The 27,357-nt window shown below is 33.1% G+C and overlaps 1 protein-coding gene across 1 annotated transcript in view; it reads right to left on the bottom strand.

Annotated features, from left to right (window-relative positions):
- LOC127859735 (uncharacterized) overlaps positions 1-27,357 on the bottom strand; it is a 122,571-nt gene that overhangs the window by 54,409 nt on the left and 40,805 nt on the right. Inside the window, exons 11-24 of the mRNA XM_052397243.1 lie at positions 24,516-24,586; positions 21,923-22,118; positions 19,004-19,115; positions 16,545-16,675; positions 16,181-16,245; positions 13,502-13,628; positions 12,226-12,340; positions 11,741-11,868; positions 10,410-10,471; positions 9,439-9,568; positions 8,791-8,899; positions 6,221-6,351; positions 4,803-4,867; positions 2,785-2,863 (exon numbers count right to left, since the gene is read on the bottom strand). Coding sequence (XP_052253203.1) covers positions 2,785-2,863; positions 4,803-4,867; positions 6,221-6,351; positions 8,791-8,899; positions 9,439-9,568; positions 10,410-10,471; positions 11,741-11,868; positions 12,226-12,340; positions 13,502-13,628; positions 16,181-16,245; positions 16,545-16,675; positions 19,004-19,115; positions 21,923-22,118; positions 24,516-24,586 — 1,521 coding nt within the window. The remainder of the gene's footprint in view (positions 1-2,784; positions 2,864-4,802; positions 4,868-6,220; positions 6,352-8,790; positions 8,900-9,438; positions 9,569-10,409; positions 10,472-11,740; positions 11,869-12,225; positions 12,341-13,501; positions 13,629-16,180; positions 16,246-16,544; positions 16,676-19,003; positions 19,116-21,922; positions 22,119-24,515; positions 24,587-27,357) is intronic.

Genomic DNA, 27,357 nt, shown 5'->3' with positions numbered 1-27,357 from the left:
ATTTTTTCGAACACGAGTAAACGCACATCGTAGAATAATGATAATTCGATAAAATATGGTGTTTCTGGAAGTTACATGAATAAATCTCTCAAAACAAAAAAGTCCCATGGGATTTTTTCCCATTTGAAAAATGGGACTTTTTAGTATTAGAAAATATAAGGTTTTGTCCGCATAAACTGATAATAAAGTACTTACATATAAATACTGAAATACGCGGAAACACGTTCTTAGAAATGCCAATCATCCCATGTGATTTTTTTTCCATCCGCAAATTATGGGAGAATAAATTCCAATTGGAAAAAATCACCCATGGGAAAAAGAAAAAACCCATGGGAAAACGCAAAAATCCCATGGTAAGACCAACTTTGCTCATACATTTCATAGTGAAAAAAACGCATTTTGAAAGCAAAAATAATCAATTACTAATCAAAAATAAGACTTTTATCGCGTGCTTTATCTTAAAGAAGTAAATCTCCAAGAAAAGGGTACTTGAGTTTGAGTAATTTCGGTTTCGCAAAGTTTTTCCGTTGTACGTTAATATACGTTTACATCTTTTATTCAAGAGACCGCATACTAATATTGTAGTCGAATACCACGCTTGTTTAAAGTATGGCCTTGCGATTTAAGGATGACAGAGAATTGAGCTTGTCATTCTCAAAATTAGTAAATAGGAACGACATTTCATTTTACAACCCCAATAATTCAAACCGCTGAGAGGAAATCAGAGCAAGAATACTTTGTAAATATTGACACCTTTTTATACACACTCTGCATTATTTAAATAATCTATGTAGAGGACCAATACAGTGTGTAACAAGGCAATATGTGATGGATATGTTAGCAATTTTAATGAGATTTATTACTATTTAAATCTTCTAAAAAAGTCAACATCATGGTCGTGGCCAGCTATTACCAGCTATTATTTGTACAGTTTTATCCGAACCACTTAAACAGTTTTGATTACATACAGAAACAATATTTTTGCTTTGGCCTGATTGAAAAACTTGTCTTTTTTTTTATTTAAATAGATTAAATTTTAATAATGCACATCAGAGGGTGATGTCTACAAATTAGGCGTTTGATTAACATTATAAAATGTTTCATGCAATAAATGATGTCGACTTGATATAAACATTCTTGTTCGAAGTATTTTTTAAGCAAAATAAATGTTGAGGACAATATTTGATCAGAACTTCAAACAATAGGCATACCTTGTCGGTCTAGATTTATCAAGAAAGAATGAAATTGTGCCGATTTACAGCACGATTCAAATATGCAAAAATTTGCTTCATGTGCATAATCAAAAAAAGCTATGATGAAGAAAACTTGCCGATGCCACAAAACACATATTCCTTATTTATAATCACGTATATTTCTAAAGACACGGAACGAAGACCGGATAACCTTGTATAAAGTAGAACCTGTTTTGTTTAAATATACAGTCGCCTGACTTTAATCATTTTTGTTGTGTTCGTTGTCTTTTAATATTTTTGATTATTTTTTACGTCGAATAACTTTTGTATCATATCATACAATTATTGAAAGCCGTAGGGACCTTTAATAAATTAATTAAAATTATATAGTTACTATTTTGATTAGTCTGGTAACATTCAAATGTTAATTAATATTTTCCGACGGCAAAATTAAGCATTTTAATACTCCGAAAAAACTGAATTTATCAATAAAAGTACATTATACTTTTAATTGTGAATATGTTTTCTTTGATTAAAGTAACTAGTATCTATGTATACACGATCCCTATAAATCGGACCCTGGATTTTTATGTAGGTCTAGCCGCAATACTTTATGAGCAACGCCCGACACAAATATCCGACGGATGGAAGAGCGCAGAGACGGAAAAAAAAAATTGATGTCATTTTAAAAAGAACTAATTACAACTAACGCATGGAAGTTATTGACCTAATCGCTTATAATCCATTATTTTCAACTGTCCAATCATAAATACTTTTACATGTTTTGATTGCTTGCTTAGTATGCTTAAGCGACTTCTTGATGAAGTACGTCATGTATTGTTCACAAATACAAGATGCAAGTTAAGACTGCGATTAGAAAACAGCATAATTTTATATAAGAATATTGTTGGATGGCGGTTACTTTTAGCCTCAAACCTTGATTTCGTGTTTTCCAGTCCCAACATTTATATGTGTTTACATTATATTATATTATTTTGTTTTTCATAAATAGTGTAGTGTTAATTGGTAAATAAAGGTTATGTACTTTTAAGTTATTTCTTTAATTGTTCAACCTTTTTCTAAACTCCCCCCCCCCAAAAAAAAAAAATAATAATAAATATATCAATACAATTAGACGTATTCGTGTGCAATAAAGCTGATATTTATATACCTTAATAAGAATGTAGTAAAGACACTCGTGTTTAATATTTTACAAAGTAAACACGGTTAACATGACTATTACAAAACCAGTATGTTTTGAATTTCGATTCCAAACCGTTTGAAAGCCGATATTCCTCCTATTTAAACCAGAGGAGTAGTAATGTAAAAGATATGCATGTCCTGAAATGCTAATAAAGTCGTATGACGGGAGAAAACATCGACATACCGAATTATGGTAAGACAACCACTCAAATATCCTAAAAGTACATATACTATGACAGCTGGCAACAAATATAAGTATTTAACCTTGACAAGCGCAACAAAGTATTCAAAAATAATTTTAACGGATAATATTTAAGTATAAGGACGGTTATATAGTCCGACGACTCATCCCGTCGTTGACATCATGCTGATGTATCCGTAAACTTACCTCTTTTCTGCAAACCTGTATGATGTCATCTTCTGAATAAGTTGGATGAATAGAATCACCAGCAACAGTGAAAGTCCTCCTACGATAAAAAAATAAATATATGCAATGGAAATACTTAACATAGTACTTTCCGAATGTACAGATGTTTTGATAACTAATTAAATAGTTAACAGACAATAAACGTTGTTATACTATTATGTAAATACCTTCGTCATCGAACAATCATCGAAACATAATTATATTACTCCACCGCTAAATAACGAGGGAAGAATGTAATATCCCATGCCCGCAAATAATATAATAGTTGTGACGCGCTGATTATAAAAGTACATTGGCAAAGATATGCCACACTCTTGTTGTATTTTAGGTTGTTTAACCGACTTAGTCTGAGTGTCCCACGAAAAAACAAAGTTTCCTGGACTGCCTAGGTCACCTAACTTACTTGCCCCCACGATATCGTTTTATTTCCCATGACCGACTAAGTCGTTGTGACTAGATACTAAGAGGTTGTAAGGACATTAATAAAAACATGTTCATTATAAATCTGCGAAACAATACACAAGAGACGAAGCGCACTTTAATAATGAATGTCAATACTGAAATAGGACGAAATATATTGTAATGTAATTCGTTTACGGTAATGATATTCTAATAGATTAAATGTCAAATAAACTTACGTCGAAAATATATTTTTATATAGAGCAATTTAATATCAAATTTAGAACAATAAAGACACAATGAACGTGAAGCGCTACACTTACTTCAAAGTGATTACACATTTTCAGACTAAGTCGCATCTTCACATATCAACCTCGTTTTTAATTTATCTAAATATGAACGTGAATTAGGAATAGACCAGTTGAATAATCTGGCCAAGTTATATGTAGATTCAGCCGTTAAGTCTGCTTCTAGAGTGATAACGAGCTAATTATCTGTTAACGTAGGATAATCCAATGTAACCCGAATTCAAACTTGGTGTAGATATTGACAAGATACTTTTTCTTACAAAAGTTCTTAACGATTACTTGATTACTGCGGGTTTTGTTGGGTGCGTATGTTGATTTTAGATTGACTATACGGACCTTAATTTTGACATAAATTGACCAAAACTCGTCATTGACCTTGATAGTATTTATTATAAAATTTCAATTCCATCAATCCACGATAATCTATGGGCTCTATATGCTAAACAAAACATAATAATAAGTGCCATAGTTTCAGGTTACATGTGTTCAAAATTCAAACTGTGTTTACATACTGCAAAAAACAAACATGTTTGCGACTGGAAATCAATACTGCGTCAAACATGTGCTTTTTAGAGTAGTTTTACGTGTTATTCCAAGATTTGACCTTGTTATGTACTTTAGACTCACTCACATTTCCCGAAAAATGCTTTGCCTAGATTGATTCGACCAATACATAAATTGATAAGTGTGGCGTAAAAATGTTAACGTGTTACCTAAATATTGCTCCACTTTGACTTATTTATGTGGCATACTTATTATCGGATATAATATGTTTACAAGTGTGTGTTAAAATTAAGCCAAAGTTTTGCAAACAGTGTGGAAAAATTATGCAGAGATTGAGGCCACGTTGTGCAAACATTTAGCAAATACGGTGGCATCTGAAGTGGCAAAGAGCCATAACGCTCACCGCACACTGAACGACATACTAAAACAGCGATTGACTTAGACTGATCACATTATTTCAACTTGAGAAGGTGAAAATAAATATCTGAAATTTTAAAAAGCGTTGATCCAGGTGTTGTGATTTTCGTAACTATACACAGAGCGTTCCCGAAAAATGTCGTATTTAAAATATGTATTATTGCTTACACATGGTAAACACGTAGCCGTTCTATTTTCACACTTCTGTCATAAGTAAGTGAGCAGACAAATATTTCATGGACTAATAAATGCTAAACTGAAAATTGAGAGAATTTCAGGCACTTTCGCGAAATGTTTAATATGGTCACTGTCAACTTTATACTGTGCGTTGTTCTTACATACTTAAGGTACCTTTTATTGTTGATATCCATGACAAATAATGACCCTTCTTTGTCAATGCCGAACACTCCCTGATCCTGAAATTAATTTATTTAAAACTGTCAAAAACGAAGTGAGAGAAAGAGAGAGAGAGACATTCCTAAATTATGTCAATTCACATTACATGATTTTATTTAACAGCTAATATGTGCTAAACTAGTAAAAGGGGCGCAACAGACCTGTATTACAATTACAAATTAATTACAACCGTTGTAGTGTAAATGACCTTTTCAGATTATCCATTCGAGTAGACTTTAATTTAGCCAAGAAAGCCTCAGTATCAAGACCTGTTACACACACACACACACACACACACACACACACATACACACACACACACACACACACACACACATACACACACACACACACACACACACACACACACACACACACACACACACACACACACACACACACACACACACACACACACACACACACACACACACACACACACACACACATATATATATATATATATATATGTATATTTATTTATTTATTCATACCTATTGTATTATCATGCCAGCTGATGTACTAGGATTGACAAGTTATTCATATTTGTTACCTGTTTGTTATACAATTAAATGAAGTTTTACCTACGTTCTTTTTATAATTTATATTCAATGATTCAATTACACTCATCCTTAGGTTTATTATAATATTCCCATTTTTTCATTTACTAAATATAATTGAGATAGGTCTAGCAAACATCTAGGGAGCAATACATTATCGGTGTTGCGATATAATTACTTTGAGGAACTAAATCTATTTAACATAACATGTATTTAGGCATAGCTTAAACGAGAATCAACGATATGTTTGGAAAGGTTTCAAACTAGAGAATTAAATTGACTCAGTCCTGTTCTACTTTAAAGTGTTGCTAAATCTTTCCACAGCAACTGACAATAACATGTTCTTGTTTTGCGACAGATGGAACCAGTCTTTTGTCTTACAATCTTAAAATGCTTATAGATCTCCTTAATACTTAATCTGCTTTTTTGCAAAATAATGTATATTTTCATAATCGAATATATGTCGTAATTTATTGCATCTGAATTTTGCAAAATGCCAGTGGGGTAAAAGTAATTTTAGAACCGGATCAATCCACGGAATGAGACCGACACTTATTAATCCTTATCCCATTTAAATGATTGAATATTGAAACTATGAAATAATATTCAATAAAATCTTTAAAACAAACATAATACAGAATTTAATAGTATCTGACCAGAAATTGATAGCCTTGCATGCCGTGCGTTTGTCAAAGTCTTTATAGTTACTCGAGTGAATTATTCTTTAATTTCCTTTTATTCACCAATACAAATTGGCCAACTAATGTGTTGAAGTTGACATCAACAGTCAGAATGTTAAGTTAAATGGCTTACATTCCTATTACTGCTCAGAAGTTCCCTCACTTTGTCAACATCCTCGGACAAAACAGCTTTAAGCATGTCGTCGTCTTCACTTCCAAGCATGTACATCTCAACCCACTTCTTTGTCTGGCCTGTCAACTTCTCTGAATTGAAGTGGTATACTTTCTATTTTAAACGATCATTTCCAAACTTAAAATTCTTTATTTAAGAACATTTACTGCATTATATATATCCCATCTGCATTATCAGAGAATATATAAGGATTATTCATTTTGTGAAAATAATGATGTGTGTTAAGTAAATGACGACATACATTTAGTAACGTCTTGTCATATCGATGCAAATCACAGGATTTACAATATAAAATAATAAAAGGCTAGTAAACAGCTTTGTGAATAATATGTTGATTTATTTGGACGAGCACAAAGCTAGTATATCAAACTTAATAAGCCGAAAGCCAGGTGGAATGTTACTATGTCTGTTGAATATAACTTCTTGTATAATAATATCGATGTTTCATGATAAATACTTTCGAAATAACCTAGGAAAAGATCGTTTGATTAAATACGCTTTTCCCAACACGAAATATATTGTTCTTATGCGCATTAGATAGGATGCAATGCTGGACGGTCCAATTATAGGAGACAATCTACGATGTCGGATGATGTAAGAAGGTTGGATTTATAACAATTAAAAGCAGATAATGAGAGAATGCATTGTAATTTTAGTCGATTACAATGTTACAGGAACAAATATCGCATATAGACACCCCTATTAAAGGAAACGGATTAAACCGAAACATCTGCGAGGACTTCAGTATGCTTGTTTTGTTGTCGCAATAACTCATTTATAAAACAACACTTCATTATTTATTTTTATTAAGCATTTAAAGTATTCCCATTGATTGTAGAAAAGCTCTCGAATTGCTAATGAATAGCCTATTTTGAGGGGCATGTGGTGTCGTCATTTTAGATAATTTTCATTTGTTTAAGCTTCCTTTGATTTGAACTGTTGATTTAGTGCACGATTTCGGACGGTAAAACAGTTTTAATTACTGACATCATGCTTAATTAAATATTGAAAGGTGTGTAGGTGATCTAGATGCATATTTCTATTCTTCTAAACATACCCATGACAACAAATTGTATGACTCAAAGTTATTAATCCTTCTAATTATCAAAATATGTAAATGGACGCTCATTACAATTTAAAGTTGTTTTAGATTATATATTTGCTATTTAGAGACTCAATTTGGAAAAGCTAGAAATTAAAGGCAGTATTGAATATCTAATGACATTCATGTCAAACCTAACATTCAGCACGTTGAACGTTGTTTTTTAATCAATACGTCATAATAATTTCACAAATCATGACCATGTTTCTATAAAATAATGAACACATTTAAACATATTTTAACATATTTAAATAAATCTTTATTAATTAACTTATACAAATTAGTTTTGAAAAGTTACAATAACCAACACATAAAGGCAATATTCATGCAAACATAAGCATTATTTCCACTATAATATTGTGTATAAAATTGGTATAAATTCAGGCGGGTTGTTCAACAAAATACTTAATACAAAAAAAGATGAAGCAACTCGTCCACCAAGATATCCAATCACCATCTTGTCAAAAACTACATGAAAAGTCTTGATAACACCGGTTTGTGAAGGATGTGTTTTCTGTTACAATTTCGGATAGTTACACAAATAATGGAGACAAAACGAAACGAGTAATTCAACGATATCAGGTTATGAAACTTATTTATTCAGTTTAATCAAGTTACATTATGTAATTGTGAAATCTCAAGATAATTCAACAAGTAAGTGTAGTTACATTTCCATATCAAAACTAGGAAACTGACCACGCCGTGCTTCTATTCTAAGTAGAAGTGAGTGCGTTCTTGACCCGGTCTGGTTGGTTTGCAAACTGTCACAAATATGCCGGATAATTCGATTTTTACTTTTTAATACAAATGGTAGCTACATTGTCTTTGAAGCCTTACCGCAGTTTTCCCATAGTACGCACTTTAGTCAAAAGATCGTAATAATGGCAGAAAGACTACCACATAACACTTGTTGTATTGCAAGCGATGTTTTTTATTTAGTTTTATTGAAATAGGCTATACATTTAAAGTGAACTTTACTTGAGGAATAATTTAGATTGCGTTTAATATATGTGCATGCGTTCATGATTTCTTTATTTCATTTAAGATAACGGGAGATCATTGATTTCCCGTATTGAATACGTAGCTATGATGAGCTTTTATACGAATAATATCTTATTTTAATCTACAACATTCATAAACTCGTTAAAACAATTTAATAAAATAAGGTTGATAATATGGATTGTTTGTGCGTTAGGCAGATAACAACGAACGATAGTATGAGGCATTAATAATATATGTACATGTAAATTATAGCAAACTAAAGGCGTTAACAGACAAACTTCATTTTAAAATGTCTTAACAGTTAGTTCATTCTAACAAGATCTTTTAAGACGTAAGTCATGCATTTTTGACTTTATATATGCATTTATAAATAGTATTAACTTGTTTAACTATCTGTACTACTTACCAAGTGATACTTTTTTAACAGCATATGATCTGTATGTCCATGTCCATTCACCAATAAGAAGATAATTGTTCGGTTCAACATTACGTACTATACCAATTTTATCGACTGTCTGGAAAGACAAAATAATAACAATTTCAAAATTCTAATCAGGTATGACGATTGATATGTTCGGTGAAATTCTTGTTTGGCTTGAAGTATAATACAATCTTAAAAATGTAGGTGAGCAATAGTTATCTTTCGGACAGATGTTGTTGATAGGTGTGGTCATTGGTTCTCAGTACAAAGTCCTCAGAAGTGACCCACAATCTCCACCACAATCAAAAGTGTTTATACAAACACAAACAAACATACATACACACACACACACACGGCGGACACGCGCAATTGAAACTTGTCATAAAAATGTTTGACAAAATCGGGATAAAACTTTATTGATTCCAGACCAACTGTTCTTTTCTAATCATATTGCGGTCTTGTAATGCAAGGTGCTTAGGATATGGGCATTCATATACAATGTCAAGTGCGGATCAACGATTTGTTATTATCTTTTAACACATATACATGACACAGGCATACTGGTGCGGATTTACTTAAAAATTACAGCACACAAGTGTTTGCTTACTACGGACACACTGACAAAAAACTCACCTTCTCCATTCCGCTCTGCCATAAATTGCCTTGTAAATTGATTAGCCTAGTTAGGTCATGACAGATCTGTACCAGGTCTCCTTTCTTGAAGGTTGGAATAACATGAGTTCCATTGACATTGATAGTGTGCCTTTATAACATGTGTCAACGGAAAATAACGTATTATTAATATATAATTATGTTTACTATTCAAACATCAAATCCAGTGAAAGAACATTTCTAAGTGTTGAACACTTCCCTTATAGATAGCAAACTGGTTTAACGTCGTCTTAACAGGTGTTCTAAATGATATCAATACATGGCCCAAGATAAAGAGCGAGCAAGCGCTATTTTGACAATATTGTGATGAATTTCTACCTTTAACCGAATGGTACATTAACATTAATTGAAAGGAAGCAATGATGATCTTGTATGCAATACACCCTATTCATAGGAATACTTTTGTGCAACATAATTTATCAATCCTTCCATGTATTGGGACATTGAAGTCAGTGCAAGTTTCGGGATTAATGGACATACCGACAGATTGGCAAAACGACGGAACATATTGCTTCCAATATAGCCACATGCCAAAAGGTGTGTATTATAATGATAAAAACACGCTTTCTTATAGAAATTGTTGAAGGTTATTAAGGTGTGCGCTCATGCTCTGTGACCACATGGATGCGTATAGAGTTTTTGATGATTGTACATGCAATATCATATGACAGGACTTATATTATGAATATGTTTTAACAATCGTATGCTAATGTGTTAGCTATACATATGCTATTATAACTAGTATGGGATAAACCATATGCATATCTGCATACCTAGTTAGTTTATGGGTTCAAAATACACATTTTTAATAGTATAGGGATAGTTATGTTTGAGCTGAGGATGAAAGTTACGACAAAATAAGCGAATTATACGCAGATTATAGGGTATTCTGTGTATAAAATGCAACGTTAAAAATTTCACATTGAGAGTACCTTTGTCCGCTGACATCAATACCAAATAGGTCACCGTCGTCGAGGCCGAAAACAACCTGTGCCTAGAATAAAATAGTATTTTGTTTGTATAAAAGGGTCAGTCAATTACACATTAAATGCATACAAAGCAATACACGTATTTAAAGCATCCTTAATGAAATGTATTTTTGTGATTTTTAAGGTATAATTTCACGTAATCGAATGCATAAGCGCGTGGTTTAATTGTGAGTGTCAAATGACTTGGCCTCGTTTTCACAAAACTTTACAATTTACTTTAAAAATGAAGTTTACTTGACATTAACATTTGATTTTAAGTTACAGGAATGTAAAATTTGGGAACACTAAATATCGATTTCAATGACATTGATTTAACATTGGTTTTTATGAGGATTCAAGACACAATTGTTGTTTTTTTTGTTGACATTGATGTTTCATATATGTCAATAATGTAAATCATGACCGAATCCAAGTGAGCAACGATGAAATTATCTTAACACGGTGCTAGATATTTGGTACCGTTCTACTGACAATCTTGTTTTATAGATGAATATTAATTATTTTGAAAAGTGATGTTTAATTGTTGATTTTGCATGCGCCCTGAATCATTTGTTTTTGTTAGTGGGGCAACCATTCTCCGAAACTTAATCAGAACAATTTAAGTCAATTATGCATTCGAATGATAACGGATGCACAGAGGTGCGTTACACATGGCATTTTATGGAAGAGCCTGCCCTCGAAACATGTCTGTAAAAGTATTCCAAAATGCTTGTCACGTTTGAGATAAATGTCTTAGACAAGGCCGTTTGTCTCACACGCAAGGAATCGTCTAATTAGTATACATTATTTTTGTGAGGTACACTTTGGGTGATAAAGAAGTAACCTACAATTAAAGGTCCACATAACGTTTGCCTTACCGATAAAGATTTGTATATTAGATCATGTGTTTGGCTGGATTAAAATAATATCGAGAATGAAATGGTTCTTTTTCACCAACAATTACAACACCAAAACAAAATTTTCGTTTTCGGTGTGTTATACAAATAAACTATTCATATTCATTTGAATTGTTTCAAAATGTGTTATCCATTTGACTCTGTCAATATTTTTTTTCTATAACTTGAAAACAACAGCGTAAATTTAATAGTTTAAGTCATTGTAAACAATATCAATTATTGATGCATCCATTAGCCTTAAGGTACCTTACATGATAAAGTAGCTTTAAGTAAGTTGGCACAGAAAAAAAGACAGTAAAGGGTCCGACATTAAAGTTTATATTGTAATTTTCGCCTTAAGACAACATCTTATTTGGTACTTTCATTAATATATATTACCTTAAGAGAATTGTTTAGTTCTTTACCCACACTTATGACATCTCGTTTCAGCACGGCATTTAACAATTTGTCATGATTTTCAGGCTGGTCGGTTTGTAACTCTACCTTGAGGCGGTTAGTCAAACGCTCTGAAATGAAAAAGTCTGCTCGGTCAAACAACAATCTTTGCTTTAACTTGAAAACATTGTACGAATTTCTTTTCGCAGTGTTAAAAGATAAGTCATTCATCATACAATAGCTTTTATTGAAACATGTTATAAAATAGAATGCATACAATGCCCACTTAAAGCGAATTATGAATTATGTTATTCATCATTTGAGCAACATGTTTCGCCAGATCTTTGAGGTAAAACATGTGATAAAGAATTGACGTTGCCAAAACGTTTATGATCGATCAGGTAAACGTAATCACCATACGTTGAACATGCCATGTTTTCTTTGTTTAATACTATGCCAAAATGAATTACACTAAATGCGGTACTTACCTAGAGATACCAAACCAACGACCTGTGGTCTGTACCACCATTCAACACCGCATACTTTGATCCGCATCTCAATATTTTTGTGCACTTCCAGTACTGTACCAATTCGACCGAGTGTCTGAAGGAGATTTAACAACTTTGATAAATGCGAGAAAGTTGTTGCCCAGTTTAATTTTAACGCATACCGGTTTTTAAATTGTTTTCAGATTTTGGAGTCTTTTTTAAACATCGCTTGCTGTAAAAAGAATTTCGACAAAAAAGTGATGTATACACTTATAATTTGTATTTCTATTTATTACACCTTACAAAAAATCGGATACATGTAACAATTTATTTCGTAATCCCATCAGACACAATTCATGAATGGACACAATAACATCTACCATAAATACACAAGGACTTTTAAAATGTAAATACTCCTTGAGACGCAAACAAAAATTGTAATTGCACGCGGCACATTGCAAGATACGATTTGAAATTGCGTAAAAAAATATAAAAAAACACGCACATACATATACGGTATAGCTCAAGATACGCACTTGCTATATTCATAATATGAATTTGCACTTAGCACAGTTGTCAATTGTATCATTTACATAGCGAGCGACATGGTTCGTGTACGTACGCAACATGTCATATTCATTGAATGCCATCATTCTGAATCAAGTTATTGACCGAAACGAAAATATGAACATACTTTAATTGGTGACTGTGACTTGATAATTGAATCAATCGGAAACATAGCCCATGACGCGTCGACATGATTAATGTGTGTTTCTACTACTTTCAAAATCCTATATTTTACGACAAAAGTACAGACCATACAAGAACATATATCATTTATATAAGCATGTTAAACAATATGCGTAAAGATTTGGTTGTCCGCTATCCCATTGATATTAAAGTGCGAAACGTGTTTTGCTCGTAATATATCGCCTTAATGAGAATTTGTGCAGACATATTTCACAAACCCATCAAAACCAAACTTTTGTATGTACACGAATATGTGCATTTGCTACATATCCATATTATGATTTAATATTAAGTTATATTGCGGGAAATACAAAAAGTAAAAACTCGCATATATAAAGATATTGAGATCACTATATTTGGAGAGAAACAAATATCCGACAATGCCCGCATCACTGATTCTAGTCAAATGTACTCGACTTTGGTACCCCTACACACATGAAAAGTAACACTTTTATAATAATAGGTTCTTTTGTATTGTGTAAACATAAACTAAACAAAACGTAAGGATGTTAGTCGGCAAACGCACCCGTTCCATGCCAGTTCTCCACAGTCCGTTTTGCAGATCCTTGAGTGTGTGTTCGTTGCTGCAAATCATCACGAGGTCGCCAACCTCAATGGGCGAAAAAATTGATCCACCAACAACATTAAAAGTCCTAAAACAAAACTTCATATATAATGTAGAGGTTATCAAAAACTAGTATTCGAATTAATAGACTAAGACTTATTTATATTTACTTTTAACAAATACTTTTAGTTAATGCATACTTTTCTTGACAATCTACTAAGCTTAATTTTATATCACCAAGTCGTATTAGCAATTTCTCGTTGAATCGTGTGTGCATGGCATTTAATACACACGGGCAAACACACATTCATTCAAGAAGCTTTGGAGCAACAACATTATACATGACGTAACAATACTATACCCTTACAACAGTAAGACTCGACATCAACCTGTGTATTTCACCTTCACATAAAAGAACATGGTCTTGCACGTGTAATTTATTCTCAACATGCCTCACATGATATATATTCAAGTGCAATGTGAAATGTTAAATTGACCGTTATTGCCCGCACGACCATAGTTACAGCGTCTGCTGTCTTCCAAATATTAAATTGCGGTTAGACGTGTCTATAGAGATAAAAAAACTGTATTTACAAATTTGAATGTTTTGGTCTTTATAAGCTATTAGCAGTAGAGCTGAGTTGTCTTTTATATTAAAACGTGTTGAAGACCTTCTCAAACAGTCATGTTTTCATAGTTTAAGTATTAATATATATTAAATACTTGAACATCTTACCGGGCTGAGTGGATATAGCGGAATGTATCCGTATATTACTTCAAATGAATGAGTTCTCAGTTTTCAGAAACAGTATATAAGCATACTTATTTCCTAGTTTAAGTTTTGATAGTGATCCATTATAGTGTGATATTAGACGCGTCATTGAGGCAGTTTTAATATCCAAGGGAGAGTCCGTAGTTCAAGCAATTGTAAGGTTTATGTCGTGTTAAATGTATTCGCCTGTACTGTATCGTCACTTGCATTAACCACAAACTAGCGGTTTTGTGTTACTAAAACATTTGTGAGGTTCTTTTGTTGTCATACAATACTTTCTCTACACTTAAATAGTACAAATAAACACATTATTAAATAAATTTTGTTAAATAACGTCTTCTTGTTTAGGTGTTTGTCGACCCCCAGAAAAACATTTAAACGTTGTGCCCTTGCTGTTTGATATTTGATACAATACCTTGTCACTGTTTAAAATGACGCAAACATGAAAAACGTTTATTCTCGCAAGTTAAGCCAATATACTAGTAGACAATTGTCAGTGAATGCCTCAGTTGACGTTATACGGTAATACTCTTATTAGAAAACAAAAGCACATAATTGCATAATCCAATCGAAAACATACTGAGCCTTTACACATCGATCATTTATGTCTACTAATACTTAAATAGCATGCACTTGAAGAGACGAAGGATCGATGTTAAAGTTCGATCTTATCGATGTGATACTTTTCATTAATCAAACTGTATTGGATACCGCTATGTACCGACTTGTGCGCGTCGAAATAATGATATATTTCATTTTTATAGCATTACTCATCCGTAATCTGATTGTCAATTGCATTGGAGGGAAGTCAATGTTAGAAAATAGAATGTGAAGTAATGAATTCTACATACTTGTATATATTTCGTGAGCCAATGAAATAAATAACGAGATTAAATTAGCTTAAAGGTGAACTTTACATATATCTAAATTATATTTTGCAAGTGTTACTAATATTATTTTAAGAAAAGGAAAACAAATTATATTAAAAGAAGTACTGATTTTTCTTCAATGAATAAAATGCATGTTGTGTGTTAACATTTTTGTTATTGAGGATTTCTAATGATATTGCGTTTATATTAGACGTTAACTTTTAAACTGAACAGAAAACAACACGAGAACGTAAACGTTTGATTCTTATATTGGGAGAGTATTACTTGAAATGTTTATATCGTACAATGTTGACTGAAGGTGCGTTGGGTAACACTACATGTTGGTTATAAAGCCCGAAATTTTCAAAGTAATCAAATAAGATGCACTTACATCATTTCCAATTAAATTATATCATTTGCTGTTAACTACAATGTGTATTTAGCTTCAAAATGGCTATACATTCTTTTAAAAAAAAACAACAGTATATAACACTATCGATTGAGATGACTAAATGTTAAAGATCCTACTTCATCGATAGTGGTTCTATTATAGCACACGCAGGATTGGACCGGACGTCTATAATCGGCCATCTGTTGACATTACTGCCCGTTGGCTTTTCGTCCGTTGGCCATTATGCAGCTATGTCTGATTATTGACCATGCACTTTCATATGAGTGGAGTTTAAATATATTAAATATATTTAAGCTATTGTTATACATAAATATATATCGAATCGGATGGACTTTTGCATCAGGGTCATCCAACGAGCATAACAATGATGTTTCATTTAACGATGAATAAGCAGATGGCGTTAAAATAAAATGTAAATAGACGACCGACGTCTAACGTCGTATAACGAAATAGAGGCGGTCTCCAAAGCTCACCGAGTGAACTGCTCAGATAGAGTTAAACACTGTACTGTTGTGTAAAAACAACCATATATTTAATAGATGTGTGCACATTGATGAGCTCAAATGCAAGTACGTCAAAGTACATACCGTTTGCCAGTGCTATCCACGACAAATAAGAACCCTTCTTCGTCAATACCGAACATTTCTTCATCCTGAAACCAATATTCAAATTATGAAAACAAAATCCATGTATTTTAACACCGTTAGTGTTGATAATGTTAATTGCACATGTTGTTCAAGTTGAAGTCATATTTTTTCGCATGTTTTTTTACCTAAACATATTAAGCTAATATTAAGTGTTTCAAATGAAAACCATATTAAATATGATTATATCCCGCTTTACTAAGCTCGTGTCATTCATTTAATGTTCAATCCATGATAAATATTTAAATAACACAACGCAAATTAATTGGATTGTTGGATGGTGTGTTGAATATATGCTTAAAAATACCTTCTTGACACGCCGCAGTAGCTCACGCACCTTGCTGACATTTTCTGTCAGTACGGCTTTTACCATTTCGTCCTTCTGGTCAATAGGCGTGTGGATTTCGAACCATTTCTTTAAATGGCTGGTAAGGGAATCTATAACGGCAATCGCATAGGTGCTTATGCGTGTAAGTCCAGTTACATATAATGATATATCATTGCTTTAATTAGCATTCAGATGTGAAGTTTTGTTAGGCATTGGAAAGAAAAACAATCGTGTGCTTTCTAAGCATACATAAAATTGTTGTGATAATTGGACGAAATAAATAACTGGACATTCAATATTACCAAAACGTGTTACAACGATTGGTGACTTTACTCTAAAGAGCAATCTTTGAAAGTGCGTTGCGCCTTCGTTTAATATTCAGTTTTTTATAGTTTAACGTTTCATTGATAAAACGTCTGGCTGATGATAGTCTTACATTGGACAGGTTAAAGTTGCATTCAACAGCGTCGGTAAAGCGCACTTATAGCATCAAACAATAAAAAGTAGCAAACCAATGATCATTATATTTTTCATTTCTTATATAATTACACCTTAGTTCAGAACTATATGAATATCAAAGCGCCACAGGGGTTATTATAGTTGTCCCCCTCTTGGATGAAATGCGATATATGACAAGTATGTCAAGTGGCTTTAGTCAACATCTCCTGCTTTCTTCATGACGCTTAAAATGGTTAAAATAAAACGTGTTTCCGATTCATCTGATTTTTCTTGAAAGTTCATGTTTTCAACATAGAACTCACGCGAGTATTGTTCATTATAATATACTAGCTAAAGAGCTTTTTTGCTTTTGTATCAACTTGTTTTCTATTGCTCTTCTCTGCTTATTTAATCCTTTTCTATCAACATATATGCTAAAGTTCTATAATTTCTTTTGCATTACTGTTCTTAAGATCAGCGATATTTTGCTGCAAATGTTCATTTTTTAATGTCATGCCTGTATATATATATATATATATATCATGTAATATATTATTTGTATTATGAACTTTTCATTCGTTTGGTCATTGTTTGTATTATTGACATCATTATCGCGGACACTGTATCGATTATTATTGTTCTGTTGCCCCAACTGATTTACAGGTACACTGTTGCAGGAGGAAATATACATCCAATAAGTAATATGTATGTTCAATGGGTGGGTACAATGTGTCCAGAGGTCCCCTTAATGCACACGTCACTTCAATGTTTCAGACGAGCCAACATTTCACTTATATCACCATTTTCGTGTACTTTGTGAAAAAACGAATGTATTCCATATAGTAAAGACACTTACTCACCAACCATCATTTGTTCATTTAATAAGAATCAATTCAAACAAGGGCTGTGATTAGTGGAACGTCAAAGCTTAACGTCCCATATTCAATCACGTTTGTGCAATTTCTAATATCGGCTTATTGTTTCGCCTTATAATTCGGCGGATATGCAACCTTACATAGAAATACTAGGAATGCTATTTTTAACTGAATTGTATATAAATTTGATAGAATATTATGATTTGTTATTATAAGAAATACTTTAATATGATACAACTTTATTTAAAACATTAATATTGCATATTCTTACCAAAGTTTCTTATGACACCATCAATAGTTATGTTATAGGTGGATTAAAATATACTTGCAATTTGTATAAACGATGCATTGCTTGCAAAGATTATGTATACGATTCGTGCAATACAAACGAATGAATGACTATATTTTTAAAGTCATTGGAAGTCATTATGCTGACCACTGCATAGGTTTATTTTATGTTCAATTTCGTATCGTTCCAGCGACTCCTGTTATATGAGAGAGACGCTATATTGCATAAAGTAAGTGTATCTTTTCCTTGATAGCCTTAACAAAGCGCACTCCAAGTGTTACACGCAGTGGGCCATGTACACAATTTAGTTGACATGCTGAGTTGTGTGCATATTAATATAACATTATACTATATTTTTGAATGAATGAATAATCCTCTATGTATTACTATGTAATCGGTTGTCAACTTAATGGATTGAGGCATGTTTTTGATCAAACTGTTTCAAACGAGCTAGATGTCGAAGCATAGATTTCACAATGTCGCAAAATCAGCGCCAACACATCATCATGAACTTCATCAAATTAAGTGATTTGTACTGTTTTCGTTTTGATATTTCCCGGAAGTTAAAAGTGTGTTTATTGTAGTCGGACAATCCCGCATATTATATAATCTTAACAACAAAACGATAATTAGGACTGTGAAGTAGAAGAGAAATCCTGATATGAACTACATGAAAAGAAAGATCGACAAGATCGATCTAGTTTCATATTTTGGTCATTGCGTCTCCAAATCTTGTAATCTTTAATACAGTTATAGACCAAAACGTCGTGATCTATTTACTGATTCAATTTAATATTAAGAAGAAGAACACAATTTTTTCTGAGCTTAATACTTACCAAAAGACACTAAAGCAACCTCTTCTGATCTAAACTGGTCAATATAACCGCACACGTCGATCTCCAGGCTGTCATCGTTTAATTTAAGGACTGTACCAATTTTTCCGTATGTCTAAAAATAAGGGAACAATTAAACCTGTTCGTATATCTTCTTACAAAAGTTCTCTAGACTTTGCACAATAACGTTATAGTTTTTTTTACAGATTTATGCATATTTTATTTTGTCATTAAACGCGTTCAAAAAACTTGAAAAACTCCAAATAATAACAACATGATAGTATCACCAGCATTTAAGGGTATCCCGACAGTTACATTTCAACCGCATATTGTGTATGCGATACTCGCATTTAAATCAATTCGAGGAAGCAACATACATATTAGTACTATCCAATCGTTCCTTACTTGCAAATGGTTATGAACTTAAACGATATTTATTCATAAACAAGCATATGTTTGCAATTTATCTATAGTGTATGTTTATCCGCTTTATGATTTGGTAGTATATGTTTTAAATTTAAAAGTTAATTATTCAGTGTGGGTACACATAGATTAAATAAAGATGAACTGGCTGTAACAGTTGTACAAGTCATTACACAATTACCCGTCAGCCTTTTGAGCTTTTTTCTCAGTTCTCGTTATGCACTGACTTAATTAAACGTTTATTTATGGGCATTTATCAGACAATCAAAGCTGGTATCCCCAGGTGTAGCATGTACAATTTAAAATGTTGATCCGAAGTTGTAACTTCAAACTGTCATCCTCAACACAGAGGAACCACATTTTATGCTGTCAATAAATGCCAATAATATATCAACCGTGTACGAGTTTTTATATTTATATAGACCGTAATGAATATTGTTATAACCTTTGACTTAAGAATGTGATGCTAAAACCTGTCAAACGATATTATTACAAAATTTGTTATGCCCAAATCACTTATTCACTGACTATCACGCCAGTTCCACTACGGATCGAACAGCGCAGTATATTCAGTATATGCAGAGTACCGAAACAGACCAATACGTATGCAAAAGGGTGTAAGTACGGACAGTTCAGACATGATTGCTTTACTCAAGTCATGAAAGACTGTCTAGATAACTCAGTATCTTCTCTGTCATTCTCTCCTCCTACGACTTCGTATTCTTCAAGTTGATCAACACTGCCTTGACAGTTGGGGGCATATACATATACAGTTGTAGCACATTAATTGCAAACACAAGTGTTTGGTTTTTAAGGTTATAGGTAACCTTAACACCTTGGCTATACCTTAACACAAGCAACATCGGTCCTTAAAGTGGATTTAAACATAAAACGAGTGTCAGTTTTATAATTTGAATTGCCTTCAATCTTGTAACAGTATTATGACATCCCAAGAATGTATGTATATATAATATTATATACGTTTTTAACAAAAGTCGACCGTGGTAACATTTAAACTAAGAAACGGTCTAACATCGCCCGGTGTTGAATAGAGTAGTAAAATACTTGTTGATACCGTACGAGTTCTTACTTTATATTGACATACCGTAGTTATCCTTCATGACTTAGAATTTAAATAGGGAGTGAGTCGGATCAATATGTTCTATAACGGTAGTTGGTATATTTTACGTTGTTTAACCAGTGGTCAAAGTTTCAGCAAATCTCAATCAGGTAGCGATTTAAAAAGAACTACTATGTTTGAGTGCGGAAAATATACAAAACGATGCTTACCAATACGGACATCCGCAAAAACAGAATCAATAATATTAACATTTTGCGACCTTACGTACCCTTTCTCGAGCTGAGCAATCGATGTAGCGTTTGATCGGCTTTATCGCGTTTATTTCGATAGTGCTTTGGCTGTTAAATACAACGATGCGATCAGCAAGTTCGTCGCAAAGAAATTTCGAAACATACGTTCTTTTAGCATTAAAATTTTAGCGCAGACATTCTTAAGAATGGTTGAATAGATTACTTCCCTTAAAACATAGTCAATACTTAAGGCCACCAAGCGTAAATATTGAATATGCATTTGGCAATGACGGCACAATGCCAAAAGATCTTGGAGGAAAAGAACCTCCCAAGAAGTGGACGCAGTCACTGGTCACCCCCTTATCGAAGGAAGGCAATCTCAACATGTGCAAACCGCACTATCGGCCTCATAAGTCATCCCAGCAAAGTCATGCTACGCATCACACTTAATCGATTGAAAGATAAGGCCGATGAACTGCAAAGGTCAAAGAGCAAGCTGGAATCAGAGCGGGTCGGAACACCGTGGAACGGACCTACTACTGCACAGCCATCACAAAGAAACACCTGCAACACATCGTGAGCTCTTCCACAACTGCATCGACTTAAAGAAAGCTTTCGAACGCGTGTGACATGATGGCCAATGACATGTATTGAGAGGGTTCGACATTGCCAAAGGGCTGGTGCAAGTCATCAAAGAACTCTGCGAAAACGTCAGCAGCGCACTGCTTTATGGATAGCAGTGGTACGTCTTCAGGGCATCAGTAAGTGTACGTCAGGGATGTCTCCTCTCCCCTGTCACGTTAAACATTTTGCTTAGATTATGCAGGAACTATTGATGATGATGACGATGATGATGATGATGATTTAGTATAACACATTTTACGACAATAACGCGTAAATATTTGCATGTTTAAATATTCCGCCGCCAAGGAATGCAATTCGTGCGTAAGTCCATCGTGAGTCAATCATGCTTGATCAAAATAAAAGGTGAACATGTCAAGGTATCAATAAATATCGGCTAAAGCTTTCTATTGTACAGATTTCTATTGGGCAGACTTATTTTCATGCACTTGTTAATTAGTTTACATCAATACTGATAGTCTGCAAAAATGCAATTTAATTTTAATAAAGATTAAGATGTGATTTGTTATAAAATACAAAAATAATTACACATGTCGGTATACTCACCCTATCAAAGCGAATCCGCCAATCATGATCGTGCATGTCCTTATACTGCCTACTGTTATTGCAGATTTGTACCAGATCACCAATCGCGAAGGGCTGACCACTTAAACTGTCAGCTTTGGTGATAATTTCTGTTCCTCTTAGATAATAAACACTACTTGCAATGACGTCGGTTCGTTCATCCAGTTTGATTGTGATCCTGTATTAACAAGGGACCATACTTGTTTTCATTACTTAGATTTGAGTTTTAATACAAATCTACATATTTGTCCAACGAAATAATACAGATAGTTAAGAAAATCATAATTTAAGAGTAAAATAGCAGCTGACTTAAGCGTTTATTGGAAATCTAATCTAATTTTATTGTTTTCCGATACGAATCATGTGTTCGGTTAAAAAAGGCAATAGACTCTTGGCACATTATAAACTAACATATTTGCGTTAATACCTCCTTTGACTACATTTTAGAACGATACTCACACTCCGTCTCCACTCACACGCGAATTAGTAAGACTCGCGGAAAGAATCGAGTGCGCTCTTAATAAATGCAATTCCAAGTAGACTTGAGGAATGGTGGTGTATATCTCTTTTTTAAGGTCTTTGGGTTGTGTGTTCTTTGTTTATATGCCCGTGTCAGGTCAACACTTCGAATAATATTAAGAATACAGCTGCGATATTTCAAAAATGATGTCCCATTTAGTTTGAATTAAAACAGTGACATTATGTTCAAATTGTGGACTTTCACATTATCAACAAGAATTTGCCTAGTCCAAGACCTTACAGTGCTTTCCCACAAGAGGGTACTCAGGAGTCATCAAGGTGTGGCTACTAATCAATATTGGTTTTTACATCCACGCACTTTCTTCTCAAATAACTTTAATGAATGTCAATCAATTGTGTTCTTAAGAATATCACACATGGTTAAGTTATGGCTATATTTGACGAATTTGTAAGACACTTAATCACGTAGTGCAATTATAATGCATTTAATTGTTGTGTATCTTTGAACATAATATATGAACATTTACCAGATAATCGTACTTGAAAGTATACAATCATTCGGCATTTAGCATTAACAATTTATATACTGTTCTCTATATGAACAAATAACTCCATTTAATAGTGTTTTTATTTTAAGAAAACCGAAGCAATTTTCTTATTTATATATTTGTGTATTAATTTGTCACGGAAACATAAAAAACAACAAAGAAGCACTTCAATACAATATTGTGAAAATTGTTATAATGTTGATGCACGACTAAAAGAGCTGATGCATGACTCACCTGAATATGCTTATAAAAAGAAAGATGTATAGAAGCAGTAAAAAATGATGGTGAAATTGATAATGTCGATCGCGATGGTGCTTCTGCTGCTGCTCCTTTTGATGAAGATGTCGACGATGATTACGATGTTGATGATCATGATGATGATGCTATTGATAATGATCGGTGATAATGCTGATGATTCTGATGCTGATGATGGTAATAATGCGGGTGATGATACATCTAATGCTGCTTATGACGCTGCTGCTGCAAATGAGGTTGAAGATGACTATGATGATGATGATGATGATGACTATGACACAAATAATAATTATGATAGTGATGTTGCTGATACTTATGCTAATGCTGATGCTGATAATGATGTTGATGCTGCTGCTTATAATGATGATGATGATATTACCGTTCTAGATTAGGTCTTTCTTAGAAGAGAAAGGCACATATTGATCAATAGAAGGTGCAGTAGAGGCTCAAATTATATTAACACGATCATAAAACGGGCAACGAAGTAGTTTTTAAGTAAACAAGATAATTAAAGAAGACAACGTTGTACCAAGGTGAATAGCTCTATGTTAAGTGTGTTCAATATGTACCTCGAGACAGAATCTGGTAGTCTCAATGAAAGAGATGAAGACGCACAGGCTAATTCACGATAATAATAACTGAGGTATTGAGCATAGTGATAATGCCAATATTGAGTGTTAGCATGTGTCACTTGAATCTGTTAAATTAGCAATTAATTTTAGATATCATATCTTGTTTGATTTTACAATAAAAAACGGAAACAATTCATTTATTTAAAACTTATTTCGAGTAAAATTAAAAAAGTTAAAAGTAGTATCTGAACATAGTGAGTAGTAAATTGGGAACAACTCTTCAATTATTGTACATTTGTCATCATTTAGCATGTTTTGGAAAAAAATACCTATTATACAAGTTTTCTTAAAAATCATGATTTGGAGAAAAAACTAACCAAAATAAAAACAACATATTTTTAAGTTCAAACACTTAATATTAGCTAGGTGCATGTATTATAAACGGTACTGTTTTCAGCCTCGACATAGACACATCAGGTACATATTCCCTGTGAGTTCAAATAATATATGTTTGTATTAAATATATTTTTATTTCTAAACGAAAGCTTTGTTTACAATTGCTACACGTTGACATCTATGAAATGATACACATATATTTCAAGTAAGATATAATTACAGAAATAGCTGTTTCAAATTATGGAAATCGTTTAGTTCACGAAAAAGCATGTTTAAATAATTCATATTCAAGTTGAAAATTTTATTTAGTTAAAAGAAATATACCTCTTTCCTGTCCTATCCTTAACATATAAGTCACCGTTGTAGTCAATGTCGACTCGAGTAGGTTTCTGCTTCTGAAATAAATATGTATATGTTTCTTTATGTAATATTAATCACATATATCGCATGATCCATTATATAAATGAGAACAAAAAGGGATTTAGGCGGTACCGATTCATACAGACTGTTATTGTTTACGTAACGGGTCGTGTCTCTGTTGTGTTGTTCGTTTGTCCATTTCAAGGTACATGTACAATAAATCTTTCAGAAAATCAAATTATGAAGTACCGTTATATAACGGTAAGCATATTTTAATTAAACATTGTATTATCACACTATAAATTGTGTGAAGTCTCCAAATTTATACAATGAGCCATTTTGGCATGACCTCCACTTACTCTATCAATTGACATACGTATATGAACTACACTCCCCCTTAATCGATTCATAAATTTCATTCAAATCCGTACAAGTGTCGTTCCATGGTCGTGTATAACAATATTAAGCCTTTCACAATATAAGTTTTAGGACAAGAAAGCAACAAACGTATGTGTGTATGTTTTCATCTTCATATTTGTGTGTGTGAAGTTATACAAATACATTTGTGACCACCTTTCCTACCCGTATTGTGAAGCGATGATAGGACCACCTACGTATTCAAATGGCAATCCATTACCATGTTTTATGACGAATTATTCTCTTAATAACCATTTGTATACTCTTTTCCTGCATAACTGCTTCAAAAAGCTTTGTATGAGAGGAAATTAATGTTTATTTTACATAATCGTAAAATGATATCTAAAGTTACAGTTTTCTATGCCAATCAATATGATTTAAATAATGTTAATGCACCGCCTTAAAGGGACTGTCAACCACGAATGACCAAAAAATAAAAGTTCAAAAATACCGTATTTTTTACAATTATTAGTTTATATTGATTAACATATCACGACTGGTATATATCTTTACTTAAAAAAGTTCATATTTCCAGTATATTCGGTAATAAAATTTCGCGATGTGAAATCGAAAGTACATCGCGAAAATAGATGACATAACGATATTCACACTATAAATAACGCAAGTAGATTGATAATTTTATATATAAAATATATACAATTCAATGCGCATGCTCAATTTGCATTCTTGGGTTTACCACTCGACGATAATGATCTCTCTACTTGCGGTATTTATATTTAATTTGAAGTTACCTGGTAGACATACCCAGTAAAATTGATTACCGAATATACTGAAAATATTAAAACGTAACAACTTTTTTCAAGAAATGTTATATACGAGTCGTGATATTTTAATCAATATAAACTAATAATTGTTAAAAAAAATACGATGTTTTAGAACTTATCTTTTTTGGTCATTTGTGGTTGACAGTCCCTTTAAAGCTGGAGAAGGGTTTATAAAAATGAGATTCGTACGTCATTTAGTCCGTCCGTCAGTCCGTCTCTCCCCTTATGGATATTTCTCCTTCTCATATCTCCCATATTGCAAATACATTTGAACGGATTTCTAGTAAAAAAGCCTGACATATTTACGTTAATTACAGGATGTGCATTACGTAAACGTCAGTCACGCCGGTCTTAGAACAGGATAGCAGCTTGAGAGATGATTGAGTCCCTTAAAGGGACTGTCCATCAGATTAAAGCGTCGTTCGACGCGAATCGATATTTTTGGAAACTACGAGGATTGCTTATATAGCTTAAAAAAACTCTTCATTTGACATGAGCGTGGATGGTCGAGTGGTAAAGTCGAGGGACATTTTATTACAAGCTTCCATGACTCTTGGGGTCAGTGATTCGAGCCCTGTGGGGTTTGTTTTCTTTTTTTAAATTGTATTCTTATTATTTACTGGAGAATTTTAGTTCAAATGTTAAAATTTATCAATATTAAGCATTTAAAGCAGTCAATGACAAGCTTTAGTACATGCCAAAATCTGTTGGACGGCCCCTTTAATATAACCAGGTACATTAAACGATTCATAATTAAATATATTCTTGCATTAATTTAGTCATTGACACGATGCACAACCGCCTAGGGCCGTTCAAATCAGTCCGAATGAACGTCATACTTAAAGCTGATATGGGTGAGCCTCGGTTGTTGTCAAGCTGCCTAAGGGTCAAAGTTACTACTTAAAGATTGTTCGCATCATAGCGGGGTATATGATGGTATTTTGAATAGTCCTGCTGTATTTCAATTTTGAGTCAGTTTAGGTGATTTTTAAATTCATACTCAAAACTTCATTGGTAAGATCACATTTACATTGCCACGCTTATATTGAAAATAGAAAAATAGCCTTCAACTTGAAACGATACACATCTTCAACCGATACGTGTGTTCGTATGAAACAGATTGGATCAAAATTCGAGTAATGTCTAAAACTTTATTCAAAATACCCAGGTGCACAGGATAACTCACGTGTGAAAAATGTGTGTACTGTATGTATCGCTCTAGCAGCAATCCATTAAAAGTGACGCTCCACACAAGTTAAACAATGTATTTGTTCGAAAAAGGGCTGATAACTCTGGTCAAGTTGAAATATAAAATGACGTAAAATTTAAGGTATCCAATGTCACATTCTTGCACTCAATGTCACATGCTTGCTTATATGTCTGTAAATGTTCATTACTTAACTAACGTTCCGCGCAACACAATTGGAACCATATTTACAGTGCATGTGCCAACTTATAAACACAACTCTAGTTTTGTCAGAAATATCCGTTGTAAAATGTGCAGGTTCACAGGTTCACAAGCTAGTTTAAATTATTAGGAAGCATTTTACCGATATGTGAACGCGCAGAACAATTACGTTGGGCAGTAAGTCGATGATGAATGA

This window comes from Dreissena polymorpha, chromosome 15 (genome assembly GCF_020536995.1).
Source record: "Dreissena polymorpha isolate Duluth1 chromosome 15, UMN_Dpol_1.0, whole genome shotgun sequence".
Lineage (NCBI taxonomy): Eukaryota > Metazoa > Mollusca > Bivalvia > Myida > Dreissenidae > Dreissena > Dreissena polymorpha.
Note: the sequence above shows the minus strand (reverse complement) of the source record. Positions and strands in the feature narration are given on the sequence as shown.